The sequence below is a fragment of the Sapajus apella genome, unplaced genomic scaffold, assembly GCF_009761245.1.
Source record: "Sapajus apella isolate SASKATOON/1434 unplaced genomic scaffold, GSC_monkey_1.0 scaffold97, whole genome shotgun sequence".
Classification (NCBI taxonomy): Eukaryota; Metazoa; Chordata; class Mammalia; order Primates; family Cebidae; genus Sapajus; species Sapajus apella.
In genome coordinates this window covers 6,295,339-6,320,088 of record NW_022437037.1, presented here as the reverse complement: position 1 = coordinate 6,320,088, position 24,750 = coordinate 6,295,339, and the positions used below count along the sequence as shown (strand labels likewise).

Genomic DNA, 24,750 nt, shown 5'->3' with positions numbered 1-24,750 from the left:
AGTGTTAGAAACCTTGTTGAGGGTTCGTGAGCCCTACTTCTGGCATGGGAAAGCTAAACATATTTCAAAATAGATGCTGAGGCAACATAAAATTACAAGCACTCTCTACAGGGGACATGGAGCCAGCCTTTGCCCCAAGAAGCTTTTGTTGGGTAACGCTTTTATTACTGAAGTGCACTTTCCTCTTAAAGGTTAGCTAGCAGCTTGTCCTGTGTTTATTGTTAAATACAAAAAGAAAAGCGGTACCAAATGTAATCTTAAATGAAAGCCTAGCAGGAGCTTTTTCTGAAGAGGCTGGCGCATTTTTTGTTTTTCTTCCATGGTACCTGTTCAGGATAAATGCTTCTCTGTTGCAATTCCCCAAGATAACTTAGTGTTCATGTAGCCCCATGAGGCTAAGCTTTTATGAACTGCTTTCAGAACTTGGCAATGAAGTTCATAGTTTTCTTCTTCTGGGGGATAAAGCAAATAGTGTCTTTATTTATAAGAAACTCTCTGCCCTGGGGCTTCCACCCTGGAGTTTCAGCTGACCCATGGAGATTGTGGCCTTCTGGCCAGAAGCTCGTTGGTGCTGGTTGGTGAGGGGGATGGAGCAGGGCGTGCCTGTCTTCACTCTGTCTTTCCCAGAGTCAGTCCAGCAACAGCTCGTAGAAGGGTTCAGTGCTGGGCTCCTGGGAGTGAATGTGCCTGACATCTTGCGGTGGTCAGATATGTAGGTGGCCTTGTAGAAAATGTTCTTGTGGACCTAGTTTCAGGTGGTGGTCTCTACCTTGGAAGAGTTAAAGCCTAGTTGAAACAAATCACCTCCCTCTTTTCTATGATAAAGCACTTATTTTATGGTACAGAGAGGAAGCTCTGCTGGAATTTGAAGAAGGGGGAGTTAACGGGTGTTGGAGTTGGTCTGATGAAACCTCCTGGATGAGTAGTTACTGGAGCCCGACCTGAGGGAAAGGCAGTAATTGGATTGGCAGTGGAGGCAGGAGAACAAGAGAAAGGAACTGAGGCCACAGGGCCTGGTGTGTCCCAGGGAGGGGAAGGCGGCCCTCGTGGGCAGAGGGTATACGTCCTAGAGCGTGGCCGAGACGGGGAACAGTGGGAAGAGGGGACTGATCACTTCACCCTGCACCCTCAGGCACTGAGCCTCTTTGGGAGAGTCCAGGATAGTGTCCCCTGGACCCTCACACCCAGAGTATGTTGCTGCTAGGAGTGTTGCTTCCCGGAGCCAGGGCTCTGCTTGTGGGTCACCTGCAAACCCTGGGTGAGAATTGGTCAAGTCACATGATAATGGCAGGGTATTTTTTTGTCTGTTGAGGGGTGGCTCTTAATTGACATTGAATGTCTATAACTATTTCCTAGAGGAGAAAATGGGAAGTGCTGGGGTGTGGCTGTAAGGATCTGTGAAATATGGTTTGTTTTCTGGTAGTCCTTTAATCCCATTGAAGGGATTTTCCTTCTTAAATTCTTCCAGGCTAGTGGTGGTAGTTTTTTGTGTTTTTTTTTTTTTTTTTTTTTTTTTTGGGACGGAGTTTCACTCCTGTTACCCAGGCTGGAGTGCAATGGCGCGATCTCGGCTCACCGCAACCTCCGCCTCTTGGGTTCAGGCAATTCTCCTGCCTCAGCTTCCTGAGTAGCTGGGATTACAGGCACGCGCCACCATGCCCAGCTAATTTTTTGTAGTTTTAGTAGAGACGGGGTTTCACCGTGTTGAGCAGGATGGTCTCGATCTCTTGACCTCGTGATTCACCCGCCTCGGCCTCCCAAAGTGCTGGGATTACAGGCTTGAGCCACCGCGCCCGGCCGTGGTGGTAGTTTTTTGATCTCCTGCAGTGATTGGAAAGACTTCCTCAGATGCTCGTTTTAAATGCTTTGCATTCTCTCTTTCCTCCCCAAGTGCAGTTTGTGAGCTGGAAGATCCTTTCCTGTTTCTTAGGCGGGGCGCGTCCTCGCAAGCAGGCCCTTTGCTGCCCTAACCTGGGTTCCTGGGACAGTGATAAGCTGACCTCAAACAAGCAGCTGGCTCTTAGCTTGAGCTGTGAATGGAGGATTCTCCTGGGTGAGGCACCACCCGAAGGCCCATGTGAGAGCAAGAGTCACAGTCTTCACACACTGGGGGCTTTACTCCGTTGTGGAAACGAGCCAGCAGCTGCGCCCCAGGTGGCATTTTTATAGTCCTCAACCCTCCTTTCTTATCTTAGCCCCTTGACACAGAAATATTCTGCTTCTAAGCTAATGACAGGAAGGCTGGACATAATTCCAGCACCTTCAGGGAAACATTAGCATCCAGTGCAGGTAGGAAGGAAGTAGTGAATGAAAGTGTTTCCCCACTCTCACCCCGCTGTTGCCAGCCCTGTAACAGTGAGATGCTTTCTTCAGTGGAATCCTCCAACAGCACATCAGGGGAAGGCAGCAGGCTTCTTTCAAGAGGCCTCACCTGGCCTTGCGGGAAGCAGAGCGAGGTCCAGCTGTAGAAGCACATTCCTCTGCAGGTTGAGGTCAGCCCTGGTCCAACCCCAGGAGAGACTGCAGGCTTTGTTTTCCCTCTCCATCCTCTTTCCTAAGAGAAAAGTTCCAACAACAAATGCTTTTCACCCGTATTGTCTCCTGAAACAGCCCAATCCTGGCTTTCCCAGGGCTCCTTTGGGAATGTTTGTTTGTTTCTGATGGGACTTGAGAAGTTTGCTTTCATTCCTGCCGACCCTTTTCTCCTGTTGGAACATGCAGAGGGAACGCCTGGCTAAATGGAAACTTTAGATCCCTTGCAAAAATTGTTTCCTCCTTGCCTGATTCTGAAGAGCTTCTCATTAAAGCAGTTTGGTTCATGTTTTTGTTTTCAATGGCTTTGTTTTTAGAACCTGTTTTAATCATACCATACAATAGTATATAGTTTCCTCAAAGTTACATCTTTGGCTCCTAAACATCTGCATCATTTTGGAGTTTTTGGGGTTTTTTGGAGTAGAGTGCAGCACATAAATTTTCTATATTTTTATTCTTCACCTGTTACAATGCATAATGTTTGAAATGGAAAAATAATCCTTTCCATAATTCCTAGGGAAAATTATCTTTATTTATTTAAAAATATGTGGAACATATAGAAATTCTCCATTTAGCTGCTACTGTGCAATGATTGAGGCACTCGGGGCTTCTGTTTGTGGGTGTTGGCATCACAGTGTGGCTGGTAGTGTGGTGCCACACACACACAAACACACTCACCTGTGTTCCCACCCTCATGTCCCCACCTCTATTAGAGGCCCCCTTGCCCCTGATCTGCTGTTCTCAAAATAGACTTTATTCATGTGCTCTTGACGTTTCATGGTTCTGGTGTGGATGATGACGAAGCTGGGCTTGTGACGGAGGAATTCTAATAAACTGCAGACCTGTTTGAGCTCATGACTGTTAAAATTCCACAAACCTGTTGGCTCCTTGTGGCATATCTGAAATAGATTTTATTCTAATTCTTAACAATAAGTATGCACTGCTTGGACCTAGTCTAGTGATTAGCAGCTAGAAGGAGGGAAGATGGGGCACTCCTTGAGAGATGTGAACAGAATCCTGTAGTAGGATGTGAAGCTTGAAAAAGCATCTTAACTATTGTGGTAGAATTTTTGTAATGTTATATTTGGGAAATGAAACAAATTTTGTAATGCAGATTAGAATATAAAGCTCCACAAAATCTTTGTTGGATGTAAGGAAAAAGGCTCATGGGAGAAGTTTGCTTATTAAAAGGCGGTATGGATTTTGCAAAAAGCAAGATGGAAAAGCACACCCTAGCCACCGAGAAGCTGGTTCTGTGCTAAGCGATGGTCGTGCTTTAGATTTGTTTTCCATTCTTCTCTTCCCTGTAGCTCAGCCCTCTCTTCCTGCTATAGCCGAGTGTACCAAAGTCTGGCCAACCTCATTCGCTGGTCTGACCAAGTGATGCTGGAAGGTGTGAACTCAGAAGACAAGGAGATGGTGACGACTGTGAAGGGAGTCATCAAGGCTGTACTGGATGGAGTGAAGGTACCGCTGCGGGTTCCAGACAGTCCCAGTCAGGAGCTCAGAGCAGCCTGCCTTATGGTGCTTGTCACATAAGAGCTTGCTCCTAACCTTAAAACGTTAGAATATCTTTCGATGTCGCTGGTGTTGGTGCGCTCTATCCCATGACTACTTACTTCTCTCGGGACGGGTGTAAATGGCTTTTATAGAAAAGCTGCCCAGAGCAGTGAGCCCTTACTGAGCATTGTATTAAATCTTCAGTGAGTCATCGTAGCATCGTGCTGGTGGGCGTGCTTGTCAGCTAGACAAAATGCAATGGAGATCGTTTTCACAATGACTTTAAGCAAAGCTCCCAGCATGTCAGCGCTACCTTTTCATGTTCTGGAAACTTCTAGGATTCTTGGTAGAAAAGCAGGAGTGAGATGAGTAAGAAATAGAACTTTCTGTATTTACTTGATATCCATGATGTGATCTGTGTATTTGCTATCCAGAGAAGTCAAAAATAGCGTAAGAAATTATGAATCACAGTTAAGATGGGAAGCAAAGGCAATAGAGGGTCTGGAATTGGGGCCGGGGGACAAATCCTAGAGAGAAAATAAGTCCTGGTGGATGAGGATCAAGACAGAATGTTGGACATGAAACAGATCAGGGCCTTTGGGTCAGGACCAGGGCTGTGGGCAGCAGGACAGTGGGCACCAGGACACTGCTGTTGTGTGTGGCCATATAATGTAATAGAAAGGGGGCTGGCCTCAGCCCCTGGCTAGATTTGAATCCCAAGTTTACCGCTTGCTAATCTATGAACTTGAACAATTTACTCAACTGCTCTGCTCCTTAAGTAACTCATTCATAAAATAGGTATAATACTAGCATCGTGCATCACAGGGTTATAGGAAGGATTGAACTAGTCAATACACATAATGCTTCTAGAACAGCACCTAGCACATACGGAGCAGTCAGGCCTTAGCTGCTATTTATTATTAATTATGTGGTGCTAGATGCATCTTTGTAAACAGATCTCTTGGCTTGAAAAACCTGTGTCCCCCTCCTTTCTAGACCACTCAGTCCAAAATCATAGCTGAGATATTTACCCCAGGTTAAAAAAAAATTCCTTCCCTACTCAACCAGGCTAACAAATTCCTGAAAGCTGCCTCCTTGGCCTAACATTTCCCAGCCACTCTGGAGAGTAGAATAAGGACCCTCAAAGGACTTAAATTACAGGGAGAAACTTAGAAAGCATTGCTCAGCATTGCAAATTGCTCCAGAATGAAATATGTGTTTGCTAGGGCGTCTGGGTGGCCCTCCACCCCCAGCAGCATTTAAGGGGAGGCTGACGTGCCTGCTGGAGCCATGGAACTCATGTAAAGGGGACTTGCCTAGATGACATCAGTATTTTCCTCTCAATGCCACCATATTCTCTTTTTTTTCTTTGAGACGGAGTCTTGCTCTGTCACCCAAGGCTGGAGTGCAGCGGCGCAATCTCGGCTCACTGCAACCTTTGCCTCCCGGGTTCAAGTGATTCTCCTGTCTCAGCCTCCCAAGATGCTGGGATTACAGGCACATACCACCACACCCGGCTAATTTTATATTTTTAATAGAGATGGGGTTTCACCATGTTGACCAGGCTGGTCTCAAACTCCTGACCTCAGATGATCTGCCTGCCTCTGCCTCTCAAAGTGCTGGGATTACAGGCGTAAGCCACCTCACCCAGCCTCTCCATGTTCCCTGCATTCCAGAAAGTTAACTAGTATCTCCTTAGGGAAGCGAGACTCAAGGGCATAGCCCAGGGTGGCTGTGATGATCAGACCTGATGGCCCTTTCCAGAATTTGGAGGACAGGTACATGTCATCCTGTCTGGTCCTCAGTAGCACGTTGACATCAGCAGGGCCTAGTGGGATGTGGCCTGGGGCTTTACCAGCAGCCCTGAGTCACTCTGGCTCACCCACTGCTGTTCCTGTCCAGGCTTCTGAAAATGCCATTATTGAAAATTGTTGGGCCAGGCACGGTGGCTCACGCCTGTAATCCCAGCACTTTGGGAGGCCAAGGCGGGTGAATCACGAGGTCAAGAGATCGAGACCATCCTGGTCAACATGGTGAAATCCCGTCTCTACTAAAAATACAAAATATTAGCTGGGCATGGTGGCGCGTGCCTGTAATCCCAGCTACTCAGGAGGCTGAGGCAGGAGAATTGCCTGAACCCAGGAGGCGGAGGTTGCGGTGAGCCAAGATCGCACCATTGCACTCCAGCCTGGGTAACAAGAGTGAAACTCCATCGCAAAAAAAAAGAAAATTGTTATTTTTCAGGTAAGATTGTTAAGGTTTCCTTCTATGAAATCGATTCTGATGAGATGTTCACAACAAGTTAGAGCAGCCAAAAAAGAGGAGAGTGAGTTTCCACTCATAAAGCTTTGTGACAGTCCCAAGTACATTTCCTCTTTGGAGTCATTACAGCACCACTTTATTTGTTGAAAGGCATGTCTGAAAGAAAAATTTCCTTGATTTTCAAAGTGACTGGGACAAAAAGAAAGAGAGAGAAACCTTTAGATTATGAACCTGTCAACGTCAGAGCGAATAACTTTTCCACAATTGCTTTAAAAGTATTTTAGCTAGAACAGATTCTCTAGGTGAGAAGCTTTACAAATTCCGTTTTGCTTCATTTATTCAAGAAGCATTTAGTGAGAACCTTCTATGTGCCAGGCAGTGAGAGATAATTGGGAATATGAGCAAAGCTGGCACAGACCCTGCCCTATGGAGCTTACAGTCTAAGTGGGGAAGGACCATAAACACAGAAGCACACCATGTGGTACAGCACCACCAAGGGAGCTGACACATGGTGCGATGAGAGTGTGCGACGACCTTCCTTTTTCAGGGTGGTCAGAGACGTTTCCCCAAGGAAGAGACAGGCCAGTGTTTGGAGGATGGATAGGGGCTGCCTGTGGCTGGAAGCTTTTCATGCTGGAGTCATTACGGGCAGCGAGAATGATTGAGACACTGTGATGTTGGTGTTTGTTGTTATTATCTGATAGTAATAACAGCTAACATTTATTGGGTGCTTTTTGTACGTTATCCGAACTTAATACTCATGACAACCCTCCATAGTAGACATGAATGGCTGCCCTTGCTCCTTTCATAGGTGTGGAGACTCAGAGACGCAGGCTCAGGTAGACCAGTAGTCAGTGCCAAGGGTGTGTGATTCCCACCCCTGCCTGCTGCCCCACTCCCAGCTCCTCCCTGAGCTGCCTCCCACAGGAGGACAGGATTCTCTGTGCTCCCACCTCCAAGCCAGCTGGCTTCCAGCCTTTCTCGCCATCTCCATCAGGCCTGAGACACCTTATAAGCCCATGCCCTGGTGGTGTGAGAGAGCCTCCCCTCAGCTGGAAGGGACCGGAACTGTGCAGAAGGGAATGTACTCATGAAGATGTCGTCACCCCACTTGGAGGAGGGACGTTGGACGTTCCTTTACACTGACTCACCATTGTTTAAGTAACTCATTCAGTTGTTCAAGGGAGTCTTGTCTTTTTTTTGGCCGAATGATTGAAAACGTGTTATAAAACAGGATGACTTTGGTTTTGTCCCTGAATGAGTAGTAGCATTTATCATTTAAACCCCCACATAAATGCCACTTGTTCAAGCTGTATAACCTTGGACACGGTCCTTCCCTGAGTTTCAAGTAGGTTTTATAATATTTACCCTGATGATCCAAGGAAAGATTCAGTAAGATAAAGTATGTAAAGTACTTGGTAAGAACTAGGTGACCAGGAGGCCGTGGGGAAACAGTGTTACCTAGAGAAGTGTTCATTGCTGACGGCTCACAGTGACCAGATTTTGACAGTGATTATGGCTCTTTTCCAGGTAGTCTTATTATCTCAGGTAAAAGATTAGACCCCTGTCACCTCATCTGGCTCTGGGGCTGCTTTTCACCAGGAGCCTGTAGTTCAGAGCTGATTGTGACTCTTGGAGGAAGGATGTCTGAGGAGTTTAAAGACTCTCACTTTTTTCTCTGAGAACCACACCCAGCCTAGCACCCATGCTGGGAGGCTGAGCCACTCGAGGTCAAAGAGATATCCCAATACGACCTTGTGAAATCAGTTCCCCACCTCTTCCCAACTTTACCAGTTAATTTGCTCTCTTACATGAGCACCAGAGCTGTATTTTAACTTGTCGATGGTCATTTCAGCCCTTCCTTCTCTATGTTCATTTTCCTTTTTTTGAAGACAGAGTCTCGTTCTTGTTGCCCAGGCTGGAGTACAATGGCTGATCTTGGCTCACCGCAACCTCCACCTCCAAGATTCAAGCAATTCTCCTGCCTCAGCCTCCCGAGTAGCTGGGATTACAGGCACATACCACCACACCTGGCTAATTTTTATATTTTTAGTTGGAGACAAGGTTTCACCATGTCGGCCAGGCTGGTCTCAAACTCCTGACCTTAAGTTATCCACCCTCCTAGGCCTCCCAAAGTGCTGGGATTATAGGTGTGAACCGCCGCGCCTGGCCTGTGATCATTTTCAATATGAATAAAATGAACATGGAAATAAAGTATTACATATTTGGAGAGATACTTTTCTAAATACCATTTTTGACTTTTGAAAACTGATTTTCAGTGAACCTGTCAGCAGTTTATAGTCACTGCTATAGACATATAGTCTAGAGTAGTCTCTTCCAGTATTTTTTTGTTTTTTTTTTTTTCTTTTCTGAGACAGAGTCTCTATCACCCAGGCTAGACTGCAGCAATGGCACAACCCCTGCTCACTGTAGCCTCCACCTCCTGGATTCAAGTGATCCTCCCGCCTCAGCCTCCTGAGTAGCTGGGACCACATCCCACTATTTTTTTTTGTATTTTTTTGTAGAGGCAGGGTTTTGCCATGTTGCCCAGGCTGGTCTCAAATTCCTGGGCTCAAGTGATTCATTCACCTCAGCCTCCCAAAGTGCTAGGATTACAGGCACGAGCAGCCACATCTGGCCTTTTTCAGTCTTTTCTAACTTGGGCTTCAAGACAATTAAAAAGTCTGACATCCCTCTCAAAAAAAATTCTGCCTTCAGTAAGAGGTGTTGGGCTCATGCCAAGTTATAAATGGTCAACTTTCAATGAGATTAGGGTGTTAGCACAGTAGCCAGATATGTGCACATTTTAAGATTTCTCCTCTGTGATAGTTAAGGCAAGTTGAGGCTAAAGACCTTCTGTTTAGGCAGGAAAATGGGTGGTAAATTTAAAAAGCAGCCCGCCCCTTTTATAAGCTTTACAAGCCTAGGCCATGCGAGCTGGCATTAGGGAGCATCACTGGGATCGTGACGTCCTCTTTGAATTCGGGTGCATGCCTGCTCATGTGTGCCTGTCATTCCAGGATTCTTTTGCCATCATTCATTAGTTGAGTTCACAGCTGCCTCTCCGGAAAGATGACGATCTAATTATAATTGCTCATGAATCAATGAAGAATCGGGAATGTTTTCCTGTATCAACAGATGCAAACAACGCAGACGTCTCTCTGTTCCTTTTGCCCTGCTTGTAAAGAAGAGTGAATCTGAAAGTGGGGCATCCAGGGCACTGTGTTCCGGTGCCCTTTAACTCGCTCGGAGTCCGTGATGCTCTTCTTTGGGGCCTGGCGTTGTGCTTTCAAGAAGAGCTGCCTCTCCCACCTTCCTCCTTCCTGCAGGCGATAGGGTGCAAGGGAGCTGCCTCTGTTCTAACTGCTGTCTTCGCTGATTGTGTGGTCTCTCATCCTTTATCTTGTCCTGTTTGTGATCATCAGCTAGATGGCTGCTCCTTAAATATTAACTTCTAAATTGTGCTAACATGCAAGTATTAAGGTTCCCCTTTCTTGCGAGTACTTGGCTCATAGAGATTTTGCTTCTCCACATTTCTTCAAGAATAGGCATTTGAATGGGATAACAACTGTCACAGAGTGGGGTAACACTGAACCTGCTTCTGTGGATATGCCTGGCTGGGTGTGGTGGCTCATGCCTGTAATCCCAGCACTTTGGGAGGCCACAATGGAAGGATCACTTGAGCCCGGGAGGTTGATATATGCATTTAGTTTTGAATAATTGTTATTTCAGAGGTAATATATGTTCATTTTAGAAAATTTAAAAAATAGAAGAAAAACAAGATAAAGGTGTGTTTCATAGCCGTATTTTTTCTGTTGCATATGTTCTTGATTTGGCTTTGTTTATAAAACATGCAGTATGTACCAGCATATCACCTAGAACTATTTTTCCACTCAGCGTATTATAGCATCTTTTCATGATGTATCGTGTATTTTTGTTGTGACTTTGTTTTTAATGACAATGTGATTGTTGGCCCGTTGTCTGGTTCTATCATGACTTGTATAATCAGTACCTATTATCAAATATTTAATTGTGGGACATTGAACTATTCAAAATTACCACATGAACGATACATAATCTTATGTATATTCTGTGATGACCATCTTCTGTGGCTTCATTTTTGCATACATTCTTGACATTTTTCTTGGGCAAGATTCTTTTTTTAAGAGACAGAGTCTTAGTCTCTCGCCCAGGCTGGAGGATGGTGGCATGATTACAGTTCCCTGCAGCCTCGAGTTCCTGGGCTCAAGCCATCCTTCTGCCTCAGCCTTTCAGAGCGCTAGGATATCATAGGCGTGAGCCACTGCACCCAGTGCAAATTTCTCTTAATGCAAATATTTAAGGCTCTTGATACATACTGATAAGTCATCCTCTAGAGAGGCTTTCCGAAGCAGTGCTCCCACCCACCGTGTCTGGAAGTTTCTATTTTATTACCATCCCAGGTGGTGAATCTCTTATTGACCATTGGTATCTAAATTTCTTGTTTGATCTTTTTTTTTTTGGCATGTTTATCTTTCTTCTAGTTTTTGTGTTTTCAAAAGAACTCTTGCACCAGGAAGGATGGGAACTGACTGTTTGCCTTATTTGCAGCATATGCTGCTGTTTTTGTGTGTGGTGCTTCCTGAGTCTGGAGAGGCTTGGCAGCCTCTGGTTCAGGGTCTCTGGTTGCTGTGTTGCCCACTGGCATCTGCTGCCACCTCCTCTGTAACTGGGAAACAGCTTCCTGCTGAAAGCCTGGAAGCCCCTCATCACACACACGCAGGCCCTGCCCAGATGTCCATTGACTGGAAAGTGGAGGGAGAAGTTGTGGCGCATCCACACGTGGGAACACTGCCGGCAGCGAGCAGCAGGAGCCTCGTCCACGCAAAGCACAGCCATTATGCCGAGCCCAGGGGATGGAGCAGGCAAAGCTGTGTGGACAGGAAGTGGATTGGCAGCTGCCAGGGGCTGGGGGTCTAGGGGAATACAGACAGTTTCCATTTGGGGTAATGAGAAGTTCTAAAATTGATTATGTTGTCACACAACTCTGTGAACAGACTAAAAACCACTGAATCATACACTTTAAATGGGTGAATTTGATGGCATATGAATTACATATCCATAGAGCTGTTTTCAAAAAGAAGACGGACACAAAAGTGTATGTATGATATGGTTCCATTTATATCCAGTTCTAGGACAGGCAGAAGTAGTCTATGATAACAGAAGTTAAAAAGCCTTTGGGGTGGGGCAGACTGGCTGGAAAAGGTGATAGAAGTGTTCTGTGTGTGTTTGGTTTTTTTTAGTGCGCTTACTTGAGTATATGCGGTTGTCAAAACTCATCAAACTGGGGGAAAATGTGCTCTAATTTTTAAAAAAGAAACATGGGCCCTGATCCCTTCCTTTTTTTTCTTTTGCTATGATTTGGAAAAGGCTGGGGTTTTTTTCTGTTTTTCTCAGTTAATCGTTCTAAAATTATTTCTTTGCTGGGTTATCTCACCTTAACTCCTTCTGCATTGACAAGGATCCCAACCAGCCCCCACCAGCTAGCAGCTCCACCATATCTGAGGCCAGCTCGCCTTGGGAAACCACCCAGGGCCATCATTGGCTTCAGAGAACTAAAAACAGAGTTCTTCCCCAGCAAACAGACTGGGAGTCTGTTCTGCCGGGTATTTTAATTTGTGTGAAAACAATCATTTTGAGACTGTGGGGTTTGCCATTTCCCCTTCCAAGAGGAAGTGCCTTTACAATTTTGAAACATCTTGACATGCCATGAAGGTACTTTTGGAGACCAGGGGACATTTGGAAAGTCATGCAGATAACCTCAGGCAAGTGATACTTGGTTTATGGTACATGGGAAATCTACAGACACAGAAATGAGACTCAGCAGTAGAGGACAGACAGCACCTGCCTGCTTTCTTGTGGAAACTCAGTGGTGATGAGAGCTTTGCTCATTGCCTTTTTCTTGTGGGGGTAGGAGCTGGTCAGGCTCACCATCGAGAAGCAGGGACGTCCATCTCCGACGAGCCCCGTGAAGCCCAGTTCTCCTGCCGGCAAGCCTGATGGGTAGGTGCTGACTAACCCTCCCGTTGTGGGGGTCACGCCCAGTGGCAAAGTCTACACTTGGCAAGGTTGGGGCCTGGGGGTGGGCAGCACAAGGGTGGGCTGCTGGAGGCCCATATTCTTTTCTCTGGGGTGAGCAGTGTGTGTATATTTCATACAGGCTTGAAGTATTAACCCATGTCAAGTTTCCTCTTCAGCGTGATTGTTTCCAAGGACCGTGTGTGAGCGCGTCCAGTGACACACACCCGTGCTTTTGCTGGGCAGCTTCGTTTCATAATTACAAAGAACTTTAATGGCTTGGGCTTGGGGGCTTTGACTTGAGAGCACTCTTGCTTGATCAAGAGTAAACTGAGAGGGTGACGTGGATGCTTTTTAGGGTTTATATCTATTTCTACTCCAACCTCCTAGTAAAAATAGAAAACATAAATTTGGAGCTTTTTTCTTTTTTTTTTTTTTTTTTTTTTTTGATAGATTGAGACAGAGTCTCTGCTGGAGTGTGGTGGGGCAGTCCGGGCTCATTGTAATCTCCTCCTCTCAGGTTCAAGCGATTCTCCTGCCTCAGCCTTTCAAGTAGTTGGGACTACAGTCATGTACCACCATGCCCGGCTAATTTTTGTATTTTTGTAGAGACATGGTTTCACCATGTTGGCCATGCTGGTCTCAAACTCCTGACCTCAAGTGGTCCGCCCTCCTTGGCCCCCCAAAGTGCTAAGATTACAGGTGTGACTCACCACTCCTGGCCTAGAGCATTTTAGAGAGTCCTTAGATCATCTTCAGATGAGGAAACTAAGTGCGAAGTTGGGGGCACAGCCAAACTCCAGTAGCTCATTAGCAACCAAACCAGAACCCCACAGCTCTGTATCCAGGGAGCCTGCTCCTCAGCCCCACCTCACCCATCGTGTTCTCCCTGGTCACATCCTCACCCTCTCAGGGCCTGCATATGCTCTGTCCCGTCTTTGACCTTTCATAACCCCGAGTTCTTCCCAATTCTCCAGCCTGGCAGAGCTCCCCCTGACAGACCGAGAGGTAGAGATCCTAAACAAAACAACCGGGATGTCGCAGTCAACCGAGCTCCTCCCCGACGCCGCAGATGAAGAGGTCGCGCCCCCCAAGCCCCCTCTGCCTGGCATTCGGGTGGTTGATAATAGGTAATTACCTTCCTGTTTGTCCAGCACCTCCATGGCAGAATGAGCAAGAAAGGGAGGAAGGTAGGGCTCGGGCCCTTGCTCCTTAGCGCTGGGGGCTTGGCCCTCCTTGGGAGGCTGACTCCGGAGGTGTCCCCACCCCGCCTGGCCCTCCCTGGCCACACTGAGCTCTCCTGAAGGCTTCCTTGTGGCCTCAACCCAGGGACACCTGGTATGATTTATTGTGAAAGGAAAAGAAAGGGTTTTTCTCTTTGGTTCATTTGGTATTTACAGGTTTTATTTTGGTGGAGGGGAGTAGGCAAGAGTTGAAGTGTGAACATTGGATGTGGAGAATCTAGTAATGAAAGAACCCCACATCCTGTACCCCAGTATCGCTTTGGTGAGTGTGGTTTGGTCTGCCTGGACATTCTGGTCTGTTTCAGTCCTCCGCCAGCGTTGCCACCCAAGAAAAGACAGTCGGCGCCATCCCCTACCCGAGTGGCTGTGGTGGCCCCCATGAGCCGAGCCACCAGTGGCTCCAGTTTGCCTGTTGGAATCAATAGGCAGGTAATGCAGCCCCTGTTCCCTGCATGGGAAGGCAGGGGAGTGGGTGGGGGTGTTCAGGGATTTAGCTCCTGAAGCTGAAAGAAACCCATGGTCTTCAGGCTGATGTTTGTCACATTGGGGGTGTGAGAACTTGTACCGATCGTTCTCTCTCCGGGACATGGTCAGAGTTCCCATATGGGTATGAAGGTCAGGGCAGGGAGGCCAGAGGCAAAGGCATCTCCTGGGGACAGCTGGGCCACAGCTGACCCCGGCCCCAGTGCCCTCCCTGGCCACACCCCCTACGAACTCCAAATGGCTGCTTCTCAACTGTACGTATCCTTTGCTTGCTGATGTCAGAGGTGGTTTCTGAGCTGGCCTGGCAGTATTTCCTCCTCTAAGTAAACGCACCGGTTGCCTCACCCCTGATCTCTGCCACTGGTTCTCAGAAGTGACTTGGCTTTATTTCTCTTTTTCCACTTGAGGATTTTGACGTTGACTGTTATGCACAGAGGCGACTGTCAGGAGGCAGCCACTCGTACGGTGGAGAGTCGCCCCGCCTGTCACCCTGCAGCAGCATAGGCAAGCTCAGCAAGTCGGATGAGCAGCTCTCCTCTCTGGACAGGGACAGTGGGCAGTGCTCCCGGAACACAAGCTGTGAAACACTAGGTGAGCCGCCAGTGTCCTGTTCCATCCTTCTCTATGGCTTCTTTGGGGCCATACAGTCCTGGGTGGGAGTCCCAGGTCATGCAATCATTGACTGTGTGACTTTGGCCAACTCATTTAAAATCTGAGCCTCAGCTTCCTCATCTGCAAAACGAGGGTAATAGTACCTGCCTCCCAAGGAAGCTGTATAAATGAAATTACAATGTAAAACCACAGCTTGGATATTCAAGTGGTAACTGTTGTTACAGTTCATCTGTCGGTGTGTAATTTGACTCTCTTTACCAAAATTAATAGCCATTTGTGTCAAGAGCTTTAAACAAAGGGGTGGGGGGCCTGACAACACTTGACAGAGGCTGAAGGTGAGGAAGCCGCACGAGCCAGCCGTCTCGTTTCGGTGCTGAATGTCTGCTGGGCAGGGGGTTTAGAGAGCAGGAAGCTGTTCGTATCCTGTGAACTAGATATTTTCACTTCTGAGAATGTATCCTAGGAGCATAATCAGAGATTAATAGCAAGATTTCACTGGTAGGAAATCAGATGAATTATGGTACACTCTTTTGCTGGAATAATCTGTAGCTATTAAAAATCAGTCATATTGATAACTAGAATATGTATGAGACCATTTACATAGTATTCTCAATTGTTTCTCTTTTTTTCTGACATTTTATCTGGTCTTTTGAGACAGAGTCTCACTCTGTCACCCAGGCTGGAGTACAGTGATGCAATCTGGGCTCACTGCAACCTCCACCTCCTGGGTTCAAGTGATTCTCCTGCCTCACCCTCCCAAGTAGATGGGATTACAGACTTGTGCCACCGTATCTGGCTAATTTTTTTTTTTTTTAGTAGGGATGGGGTTTTACCATGTTGGCCAGGCTGCTCTCAAACGCCTGACCTCAGGTGATCTGCTTGCCTTGGCCTCCCAAAGTGCTGGGATTATAGGCGTGAGTGACTGCACCCAACCAATTTTTGTATTTTTAGTAGAGACAAGGTTTCGCCACATTGGCCAGGCCGGTCTCGAACTCCTGGCCTTAAGTGATCAGCCCGCCTCGGCCTTGCAAAGTGCTGGAATAACAGGCATGAACCACCACACCTGGCCCTCGGTTGGGCTTTTTTAAAAAGGAATCCCAGAGGCAAAAAGGGCATTTAAGGAAATACATCAAAATGTAAATAGAGGCCGGGCACAGTGGCTCTTGGCTATAATCCCAGCTACTTGGGAGGCCTGAGGCAGGAGAATTGTTTGAACCCAGGAGGCAGAGGTTGCAATGAGCCGAGATTGCAGCACTACAGTCCAGCCTTGGCAACAGAGTGAGACTCTGTCTCCAAAAAAAAAAAAAGAAAAGAAAGTACAGTTAGAGTACAGGATTGTGAGTGATTTTTATTTTCCTGATGTAATTTGCCACAGCTTCTGTAATGGTTGTGTATTTTTTTTTTTTTTTAAAGTAAGAAATGTAAAAAATACAGAAAAGTATAGCAAAACAGCCATATTCCCATCTGGTTTGCTTTTATAATCAGGGAGAAGAATGAAGAATATAACATGTAAATATTAAACCCTGGAGACAGGTCTTTGTCACACACCCATGAGCCAGCCAGGGAGAGGTGGGTGGGCCTGGCTGCTCCTGCAGGGCCTGTGGCTAACAGGTCTTTTTTTTTCCTGTTTGTGACTGCAGACCACTATGATCCCGACTATGAATTCCTCCAGCAAGACCTCTCTAACGCAGACCAGATACCTCAGCAGACGGCCTGGAGCCTTAGCCCGTTGCCAGAGTCCTTGGGGGAGTCTGGGTCTCCATTTCTTGGCCATCCTTTCCAGCTGCCTCTTGGCAACCATCCCCAGCCAGACGGAACACTGGCCCCAGGGCAGCAGACAGACACGCCGCCTGCTCTCCCCGAGAAGAAGCGCAGGAGCGCAGCCTCCCAGACAGCGGACAGCTCTGGCTGCAGGGTGTCTTTCGAGCGGCATCCCTCGCAGTACGACAATATCTCTGGGGAGGACCTGCAGAGCACAGCCCCAATCCAGCCCGTCACCTACGCGCCCTTCGCTGCTATACTCCCCTTTCAGCATGGAGGTTCCTCAGCCCCTGTAGAATTTGTGGGTGATTTTACTGCTCCTGAATCAACGGGTGATCCAGAAAAACCACCTCCTCTACCAGAGAAGAAAAACAAACACAGTAAGCTTTTGTTGCACCGTTGTCAGGAAACGTATTTTATAGCCTGAAATGGCAGCATGTTTTATTTCAGCATTAGATCAAAGTCAAACCAGTGGCCTCATTATTTCATAAAAGATAGGCCAACCAGGTACATAGACACTTCTGGGAGCCTGCTGTTGTCATTACAGGTGATCATTTTTAAAGGCTGATCAGCTGACCTCTCCTTTACACTCTCTATAAAATCTCAGGCCTGGTCTCCACAAAGCCTGAGGGCTTCTCCTCTTTAGATGGCAGCAGTTGACCTTCTGGCCTGATCTCGGTGACAGAGGGGAACGAGTTTCCTGGTCTGCAGGACAGCCTTGCAGCCCTAGCTGCATGGAGTGAGGTGGACATGTGAATTTCAGCAGAACTTACCTAGTATCCAAGGAGTGATGTCTTAAGGATCTCTGTCTAGGGCACGATGTCCTCTGTTCATGCTCTCAGAATGACTTGGGAGCTGAGATTGCCCTGCAGGAGTAATTGAGGACACTTCTTGGATCAGACATTTTAATATGATATTATTGGAGCCCAGGGGTGGAGCTGAAAATTTGAATATTTTCCAACTGTAAATCTGCCGTAAAAATACTAAGGAGAGTTCTAGAAATTCTGTTTTCTCCTAGCTCCCCTAACTGCTCCACACTTTTGGGAGTTGCCTGGCTCTCTCTGCCCCCGCCCTCTCCCCGCTTCACTAGCATAGTTCTGCTTCCATTTTCTTGGCATCACAGCTGTCACCATTTCAATGTGTGTGGCCACATTAGCCACACAGCCCCAGGCTTCCCTGGCCTCGGTTGACACATCCAGCAGAGAACTTCTTTGAACTAGAAATGGAATCTCTACTCCAAATTCCCAAAATGAGAGCATCTGAGCCAGCCTAGAGCTGGGCCCTGTTCTCAAAGAAGGGAAGACCTGGCTTGGTTAAATCCAGCAAGGATCACCCTGAGGGCCGGCTGCGTGGTCCACAGAAGGCGGAGGCTACGATGGTGTCATGCATTTCCCAGCTCCTGGGTGGGTGTTGCCCAGCTTGTGCGATGGCCTCATTGGTGTGGCCCCCTAGCCAGAGGGGGAGCTGGCTCTGTGGGACTAATGATGTCATCCCCATCTGTTGTGTACATTTGCTCATCAGAAACCAGGGCTCCCGCAGAGGGGTGTGCAGTGGCAATGCTAGAAGCATTTCCTTCTCTGCCCCTCCCTCTGCATGGACAAGTGTTTAAAGAGCTGTTGGTCTCCCCCTCCACCCCTGTTATCTTGGGCAGCATGCCATTCGGGCTCACCCCTTTCCTTCCCTAGGGGAGGGGTCCTCTGAGCTCAGACACTGGACAGAACAGCATCCTTGCAAATGCAGCAGATGCCAGAGAGCCTTCCCCTTCCAGCCCCTAGAACAAGTGTGGGCGTTGATCCTCATGCAGGGTCTCTAGAGAGGAGAGGGAAAGGGAGGGGCAGCCATTGTTTCCTTTGAAGCAGTCTCAAGTGGCTGACAATGCCTATTAATTTAGGCCACCATTTTGAGGCTTTAGCTCATTCATCAGTGTCTCCAGCACTAGAGCCTGCAAACATCTAAGAAACTCCCGAGCTGCAGGTGTGGCATGCCCTGAGCTAAAGCTTCACATGCCCCATCGAAGGTGGTCCTGACAGACACCTGCGAGGCAGGCCCTGTTAGCTCTGGTTTCATAGGTAGAGAAACTGCAGCATAGGTGGAGTAACTGAGTGTTGCCCAAAATCAAGTGGGGCACGGATCTGGGACTAAGAGCGCAGCCTGAGTTGTACCAGCCTGTTAGGCTTCCTCGCAAGCCGAGGAGAAAGAAGGATTTTGCCCTCCTTCCTTCAGATCCCATCCAGTTTTCAGTGTTGACCCCTATGCAGGGGGTGGTCTTCTCTGTACCCTGTGAAAGAGCCCCAAACTCAAGGCACCCTGAGCCTCAGTCCTCTGACTGCTCTTCACTCCCCAAGAGGACCCTCAAGTGACATTGTGGAAAATACCTCACAAAATTGCTTTGAGGGAAAGAAGGAAAGAATCATCACCCTGGACATGTGGCTAATGCTGGCCTGAGTTCGTGCACATTCAGTCCCAACGTCATGGCGTGTCCTCATCATTTGGGATGCACTGACATCACGAGAGTCCCCAGCTCCTCTTGCCAGGGGCAGCCCCATGAGTCCCTTGTGCCAGACAAGCCTTGTGATCATTTTCTGCCACCTGAAATCCCCAGTCCCAGGCTCTGAGCACTGGCAGCTGAGCCTTCCCAGCAGTGCTGGCTGCCTGGTCTCTGGGCTGCCACCGGGCTGCTTTTGAAATGGACCAGATCCTCCTCATTTCTAGAAGGCTGGGAACATCACTGCTATTCTGTGCTTGGCAAGCAGGTCTCTACAAGGACTTCGACATCAAGAGTTCAGAAAGCCCTCCTGAATAGATCACAGTTTCACAGAAGTCAGGCAGAGGTGGTTGTCTTTAGTCTTTTTCCCTTCTCCATAGTTCACTGCAGCCTTGAACTCCTGAGTTCAAGAGATCCTCCCACCTCAGCCTCTTGAGTAGCTGAGACCATAGGCACATACCAACATTGCTAATTTTTTTCTTTTCTTTTTTCTCTTTAGAGATGGGGATCTCACTATGTTGCCCAGGCTGGTGTCAAACTCCTGGCCTCAAGTGACCCTACTGCCTCAGCCTCCCAAAGCACTGGGATTATAGGCATGAGCCACTGTGCTTGGCCATGTTTTGTTTTTTTAGGGAGCAATTTGTGGGTGCTTGGGATCACCTTCGTAGGCTTGCCTCTTCCTCTGGAGCCTGGTGATGTTAGTTGTGCAGCATTAAAGAGGGAGTTTGGGGCTGGGCATGGTGGCTCACGCCTATAATCCCAGCACTTTGGGAGGCTGAGCCAGGTGGATCACCTGAGGTCAGGAGTTCTAGACCAGCCTGACCAACATGGCGAAACCCTGTCTCTACTAAAAATACAAAAATTAGCTGGGCATGGTGGCTTGCATCTATAATCCCAGCTACTTGAGAGGCTGAGGCAGGTGAGTCACTTGAACCCAGGAGGCGGAGGTTGCAGTGAGCTGAGATCACGCCATTGCACTCCAGCCTGGGCAACAAGAGTGAAACCCCATCTCAAAAAAAAAAAAGGAAGTGTGGGACAAGCTCAGGGGGCTGTGAGCTGCCCTTTCAGTAGCAGCAGCTGACCGCAGGGGGAAGCATCTCTTCCTGTGCATCTTTTACAACCAAGTTCTGCTCAGTGCTTGTTGGAGCTAGTAAGAAATTCTTACATATTCTTTTAAATAAAAAAGGTGACTTTGAACCCTTTTCTACAGTGACACCACTTTCCCCTGGAGAGGGAGCATCAGAAAGACACCCCTGGAGAGAGAGTATTTCCTGTATACCTGGACCCTCAATGCAGCTCAGGGAAGAGATAAACTCCCTATCTCTGTGACTGTCTTCCTCAGCTCAGTGCCTGGCCTTCCTTGATTTGTTGACTAGTTTAGGTTTGCAGAGAAGCCTCTGGCTTTGTGCTTATTTGAAGACACAAAATTTAACACTGCAGACCTGCCACTTTTTCTGGGCGTCTGAATGTCAGCTCCACCTGGCAGGTGCTCATGGCACTTGTGACCTGCCCCAAGGGGAAAGTGCCTGCTCAGGAGGTGGCTGAGACCTGCCGTCCCTGTGCCCACCACGTGCTCTCACTTGAGTCTGGAGGTCGCATTAGGGTTCCCCGTTGGTGTTGCACGTCTGCCAGTCTGGATGTGCCTCTTCTGTTAGCACAGCAGACAGAGTTTGATTTCACTGCCTGAGAAGTCCTCTGTGCTCCACCTATTCATCCCTCCCTGAAGTGCTTTCAGTGGAAAGCCCCCTAGCTGCTGTGGGAAGAATGTGGGGTCGGGGCCCCCTGCCGTGACAGCCCCCAGCCCTACTGCAGCTTTGTCCCTCGGTTTCACAGTGCTGGCCTACATGCAGCTGCTGGAGGACTACTCAGAGCCGCAGCCCTCCATGTTCTACCAGACGCCGCAGAACGAGCACATCTACCAGCAGAAGAACAAGCTCCTCATGGAGGTGTATGGCTTCAGCGACTCCTTCACTGGGGTGGACTCTGTGCAGGAGCTGGCCCCACCGCCTGCCCTCCCCCCCAAGCAGCGGCAGCTGGTAAGTGGCACCCTCCTTTGTGACCAGAGCTTCCAATCCTAGCAGATCTCTAGGAGCCAGAATGACCCTCCTCGGGGGCAGGGTTAGCCCTCCTCGCAGCCGTGGCAGGGCCCTGGGTTTGGGTATGGAAGGCACTATCTCCCACACAGATGCTTTCTTTTCCTCCTGAGATGCTCACCAGCAGCCCAGCTCCCACTCCGCCACCTCCCCACCCTGGGGTGCAGGGACCTTTCTTTTCCAGAGCAGCCCCACACAGCAGGGACAGGCTTGTACTCAGAGTGTTTGCTCTCTCTGCTGACAGTCTCTTGTATTTTTTATTTCTTCTTTGGCTTCAACATAGACCTCACAGAAAGGAGGGACTCAATCAAAGCACAGGGCATGGTCTGTGCATGGCCATCTGTGGACTTGATTGGCATAATGGGCCTAACTGTGTAGAGTGACTTACATCCCAGCCCTGGCCAGGGAGGGCCCAAGGAAAACAAGCGCCATTGAAGCAGAGGATGGCTTTAAACAGAGCCACTCTGTTCCAGACACATCACCTCCCTCTTCTAGAAAACACTCCTGTGCTGAGGACCCCCGTGCACGTAATGAAGCACGAGTCAGCACAGTAGGCAGGCTGTTCCACCGCGGGCACCCTGTGAGGCTCTGGAACTGCCCAGACACTGGGCGGGTGGGCAGATCAGGGATGCCTGTGGCTTCTCTCTTTGCTGCCAGTTAATGAATGTGGAGGGCCATAGTCAGGTTTGAGAATCTGAGCCTCCTGTCCAGCCGTGCTCCCCAGGAAGAGTGCACCCCACAGGGAGCTCCAGGCTTGTTCAGAGCTCCCTGGACTCCTGTGCTCTTGTGCTGGCCAGTCTGGGGGGTTCTACCAAGAAGGAACTGGTGTGCACTGGGCGGTCTTTTATCCATTGTGAGAGGACATCAGGGACCATCTGATTTTTCTGGGAGGCAGCTGCAGACTGGAGGACAAATGTCCCTGGGTTACTCCGTATACCTGAGCCTTCCTACACTCAGTAGGCTCTGGCTGACCAAGCAAGCTGTTTGGTTTCCACTCAAAAACCAACTCAGCCCCTTCAGAGGTGGCCATGTCCAGTAGAGGAAAGGCCAGGCTTAGAGTTGGGAGTCCTGGATTCCAGTCCTGCCATTCATTAGCTGTGTCACACTTGATGCGTTCAGGGTCTCAGATCTTCACCTGCCCTGCCCACCCCACAGACACAATTGAGAATATGAATCTCACTTGCTCTGAAGATGTCTCAAAAGGGTCTCCACCATGGAAACATAAATGCCTCATTTAGAGACCCCTTGCCTAAAATGTTTGGTTAAAACCGTTGCCAAGTGCCAGGACTGCTGGTGGCACATGCCTGTATTCTCAGCTACTTGGGAGACTGAGGCAGGAGGATCACTTGATCCCAGGAGTTCAAACCAGCCTGGACAACACAGCGAGACCCTATCTCAAAAAAAAAAAAAAACCATTGCTGAGCCAGATGTATTGAAAGCATTTTCAGCCCATTGCCCATCCTTGGGCATCTTCTGCATGCTGTGGAGTCCACAGGCTTCTGAATATGTGGGGAGACACCTGTGGTGAGTGCCTGGAATCAGAACCTATTCTACCACCCCTGCAGGGCAGTAGTGAGCTCAGCCCCGTAGGCCTGTTAGGAACACCTGTATTGAACACCTCCCCAGGTAAGCACCAGGGCTCTCATCTGGCTCTACATGGTCCTTGCCACACTCCTGGCATCGCCATTATAAATAAATTGAGGCTGACAGAGCCAGAGAGCCTTAATCCAAGCCCGCAGCTGGAAACAAAAGACCTGGGAGCCACGCCCAGCCCTAACGGCAGCCCAGGCACATCACCTAACAGGCCCTGCCAGCTGCTGGTCACACCCTCTCTCAAATGCAGATGGAGGAACCGTTATCCACACTTCACAGACAAAATTGGTGCTCATTATACACACCTGTTGGCCCACGTACAATGTGGTGGGCAAGATTCCAGGTGCTTCACACATATCCCATTTCATGCTCCCAATAGCCCCACACAGGAGGCACCAGGGTTACCCCTGTTTTACAGATGGAAAACGTGAGGCACGGAGACCTTTAAGTAGTGCCCAAGGCTAAACAGAAATGGCAGGGTCCAGACTCAAGCCCAGGCAGCTGGAGCCCCATCTTGAGTTCTGAAGATGTGTGAATGGCACATGGATCCGCTCCCCACAGAGGAGCAGCTCAGAGTCCAGAGTCAGCCCAGGCCTGTGTGGCCCCAGCCCCTCACCTCCTCCTACCCAACCTGCTTCCAGTGGACACAATTTCAGGATATAGTGCAAGGAAGTGAAGGAGGGTGCCCTTTCATGCAGATAGCCTTCGGCAGCTGGTTTAGTCCCTAAACTGAGCCCAGAAGCCGTCCCTCTCCAGGACGTCCCTGCGCGGATGTGGAGAGCAGCCTCCATGGCCTTTCCCTGCACGTACCTGACTGTTCTCTGCTTCTCTCCCTCCTTCCCTGCCTTCTCTCTCCTCCCCTCTGTCCAGCAGGCCTCCTGTGCTGCTGCTTCCTTCTCCTCTGTCTCCTACTGTGTCCAGCAAACTAAAGTGGCCTTCACCCCCGAGGACGGCAGTGCCGCTCAGGGCCTCAGTGTGTCCGTCTCTAACTCCTTTCTCAGCCGGCATGGCAGCTTGCCTGTGCCCTCGGTGAGTCGCTTCCTGCTGTTCTTTACTTGGAAACGCATGAACAGGGCCATTCCTTGGTCGCGTGTGCCCCAGCCATGTGTTCTGCTGTCCTTCTGCGGGTCCCTACATAGATGGGAAGGCTATAAATAGTTGGTCCTCTGGGGCCTTAAAGACCGTCAGACATGTCCAGGTGAGGCAAGGGTCGGCATGGGAAATGTGAGTGGCCACCGAGGGAGCATCACCAGTCTGGCATAAAGTGACAGGGACATTTTGGTCTCTTTATCCCAATCTCTCTTTGGGCCTTGGATTGGCCTGCTGCGCTCCAGGATTAAAAAGGAATAATTGCCAGGTGTGATGGCACTCACCTATGGTCCCCCCTCCTCAGGAGGCTGAGGCAGGAGGATTGCCTGAGCCCAGAAGTTCAGGTCCAGCCTGGGCAACATAGTGAAACCCTGTCTCAAAATAAATAAATAGAAAGATAGATTAGATGGGTATGGGTGGGTAGATAGATGAGATGGATGCGCAGATGTAGTAAGCCAGGTGAGGAGAGCAGGCTTCAGCAGGCCATGATGCTTTGACTTCTAGGGCTGCATTCGTTTTCTTTTGCTGCATAACAAACCACCCAAAACTTGGTGGTTTAATACAGTAGTGACCATTTGGTAGCAGGATGGTTGTCCTGCTGTGGTCCAGACCTGGCCAATTTTGGCTGAACTCACTGACATCCCTGGGACTTGAGCTGGGACAATTGGGCTGATTTGGCTGTGATCCATGTGGTCTGTCACCTCCATCAGGCTGGGCTTGTTCACATGGCAGTTGGCAGGAATCCCCCCCAAAAAAAACAAATGGAAGCATGCAAGGCCCCTTAGAGCCTGAGCTCAGAAGTGGTATGGTGCCTGTTCCATTGCAGGTGTGCAGTTAAGTGACAAGGCCAGCCCAGATTCAGGGAGCAGGGAAGCTGGTTCTGCCTCTTGATGGTAGTTGCTGCTACGTCATGTTGCACAGGGACGTGGATCTAGGAAGGGAAGGGGGTGCAGCCATTTGTGTAAACAGTTTACTGCTGAAGCCTGGGGCCGCCGACCCTGAAGTAGGCACAGTCTTTCACTGGCATCTGCAAATGTCC

At 48.9% G+C, this 24,750-nt stretch overlaps 1 protein-coding gene across 18 annotated transcripts in view; it reads left to right on the top strand.

Annotated features, from left to right (window-relative positions):
* The window catches only part of RAPGEF1 (Rap guanine nucleotide exchange factor 1), a 154,138-nt gene that overhangs the window by 91,893 nt on the left and 37,495 nt on the right, over positions 1–24,750 (top strand). For 10 of the 18 annotated variants that reach the window (XM_032257656.1, XM_032257649.1, XM_032257654.1 and 7 more), the window contains 8 exons: positions 3,843–3,999; positions 12,248–12,336; positions 13,329–13,481; positions 13,901–14,024; positions 14,486–14,669; positions 16,331–16,831; positions 20,770–20,972; positions 23,493–23,651. In XM_032257656.1, the coding sequence (XP_032113547.1) occupies positions 3,843–3,999; positions 12,248–12,336; positions 13,329–13,481; positions 13,901–14,024; positions 14,486–14,669; positions 16,331–16,831; positions 20,770–20,972; positions 23,493–23,651 (1,570 nt within the window). The remainder of the gene's footprint in view (positions 1–3,842; positions 4,000–12,247; positions 12,337–13,328; positions 13,482–13,900; positions 14,025–14,485; positions 14,670–16,330; positions 16,832–20,769; positions 20,973–23,492; positions 23,652–24,750) is intronic. The other 8 variants (XM_032257663.1, XM_032257661.1, XM_032257660.1 and 5 more) reach the window with 2 other exon arrangements.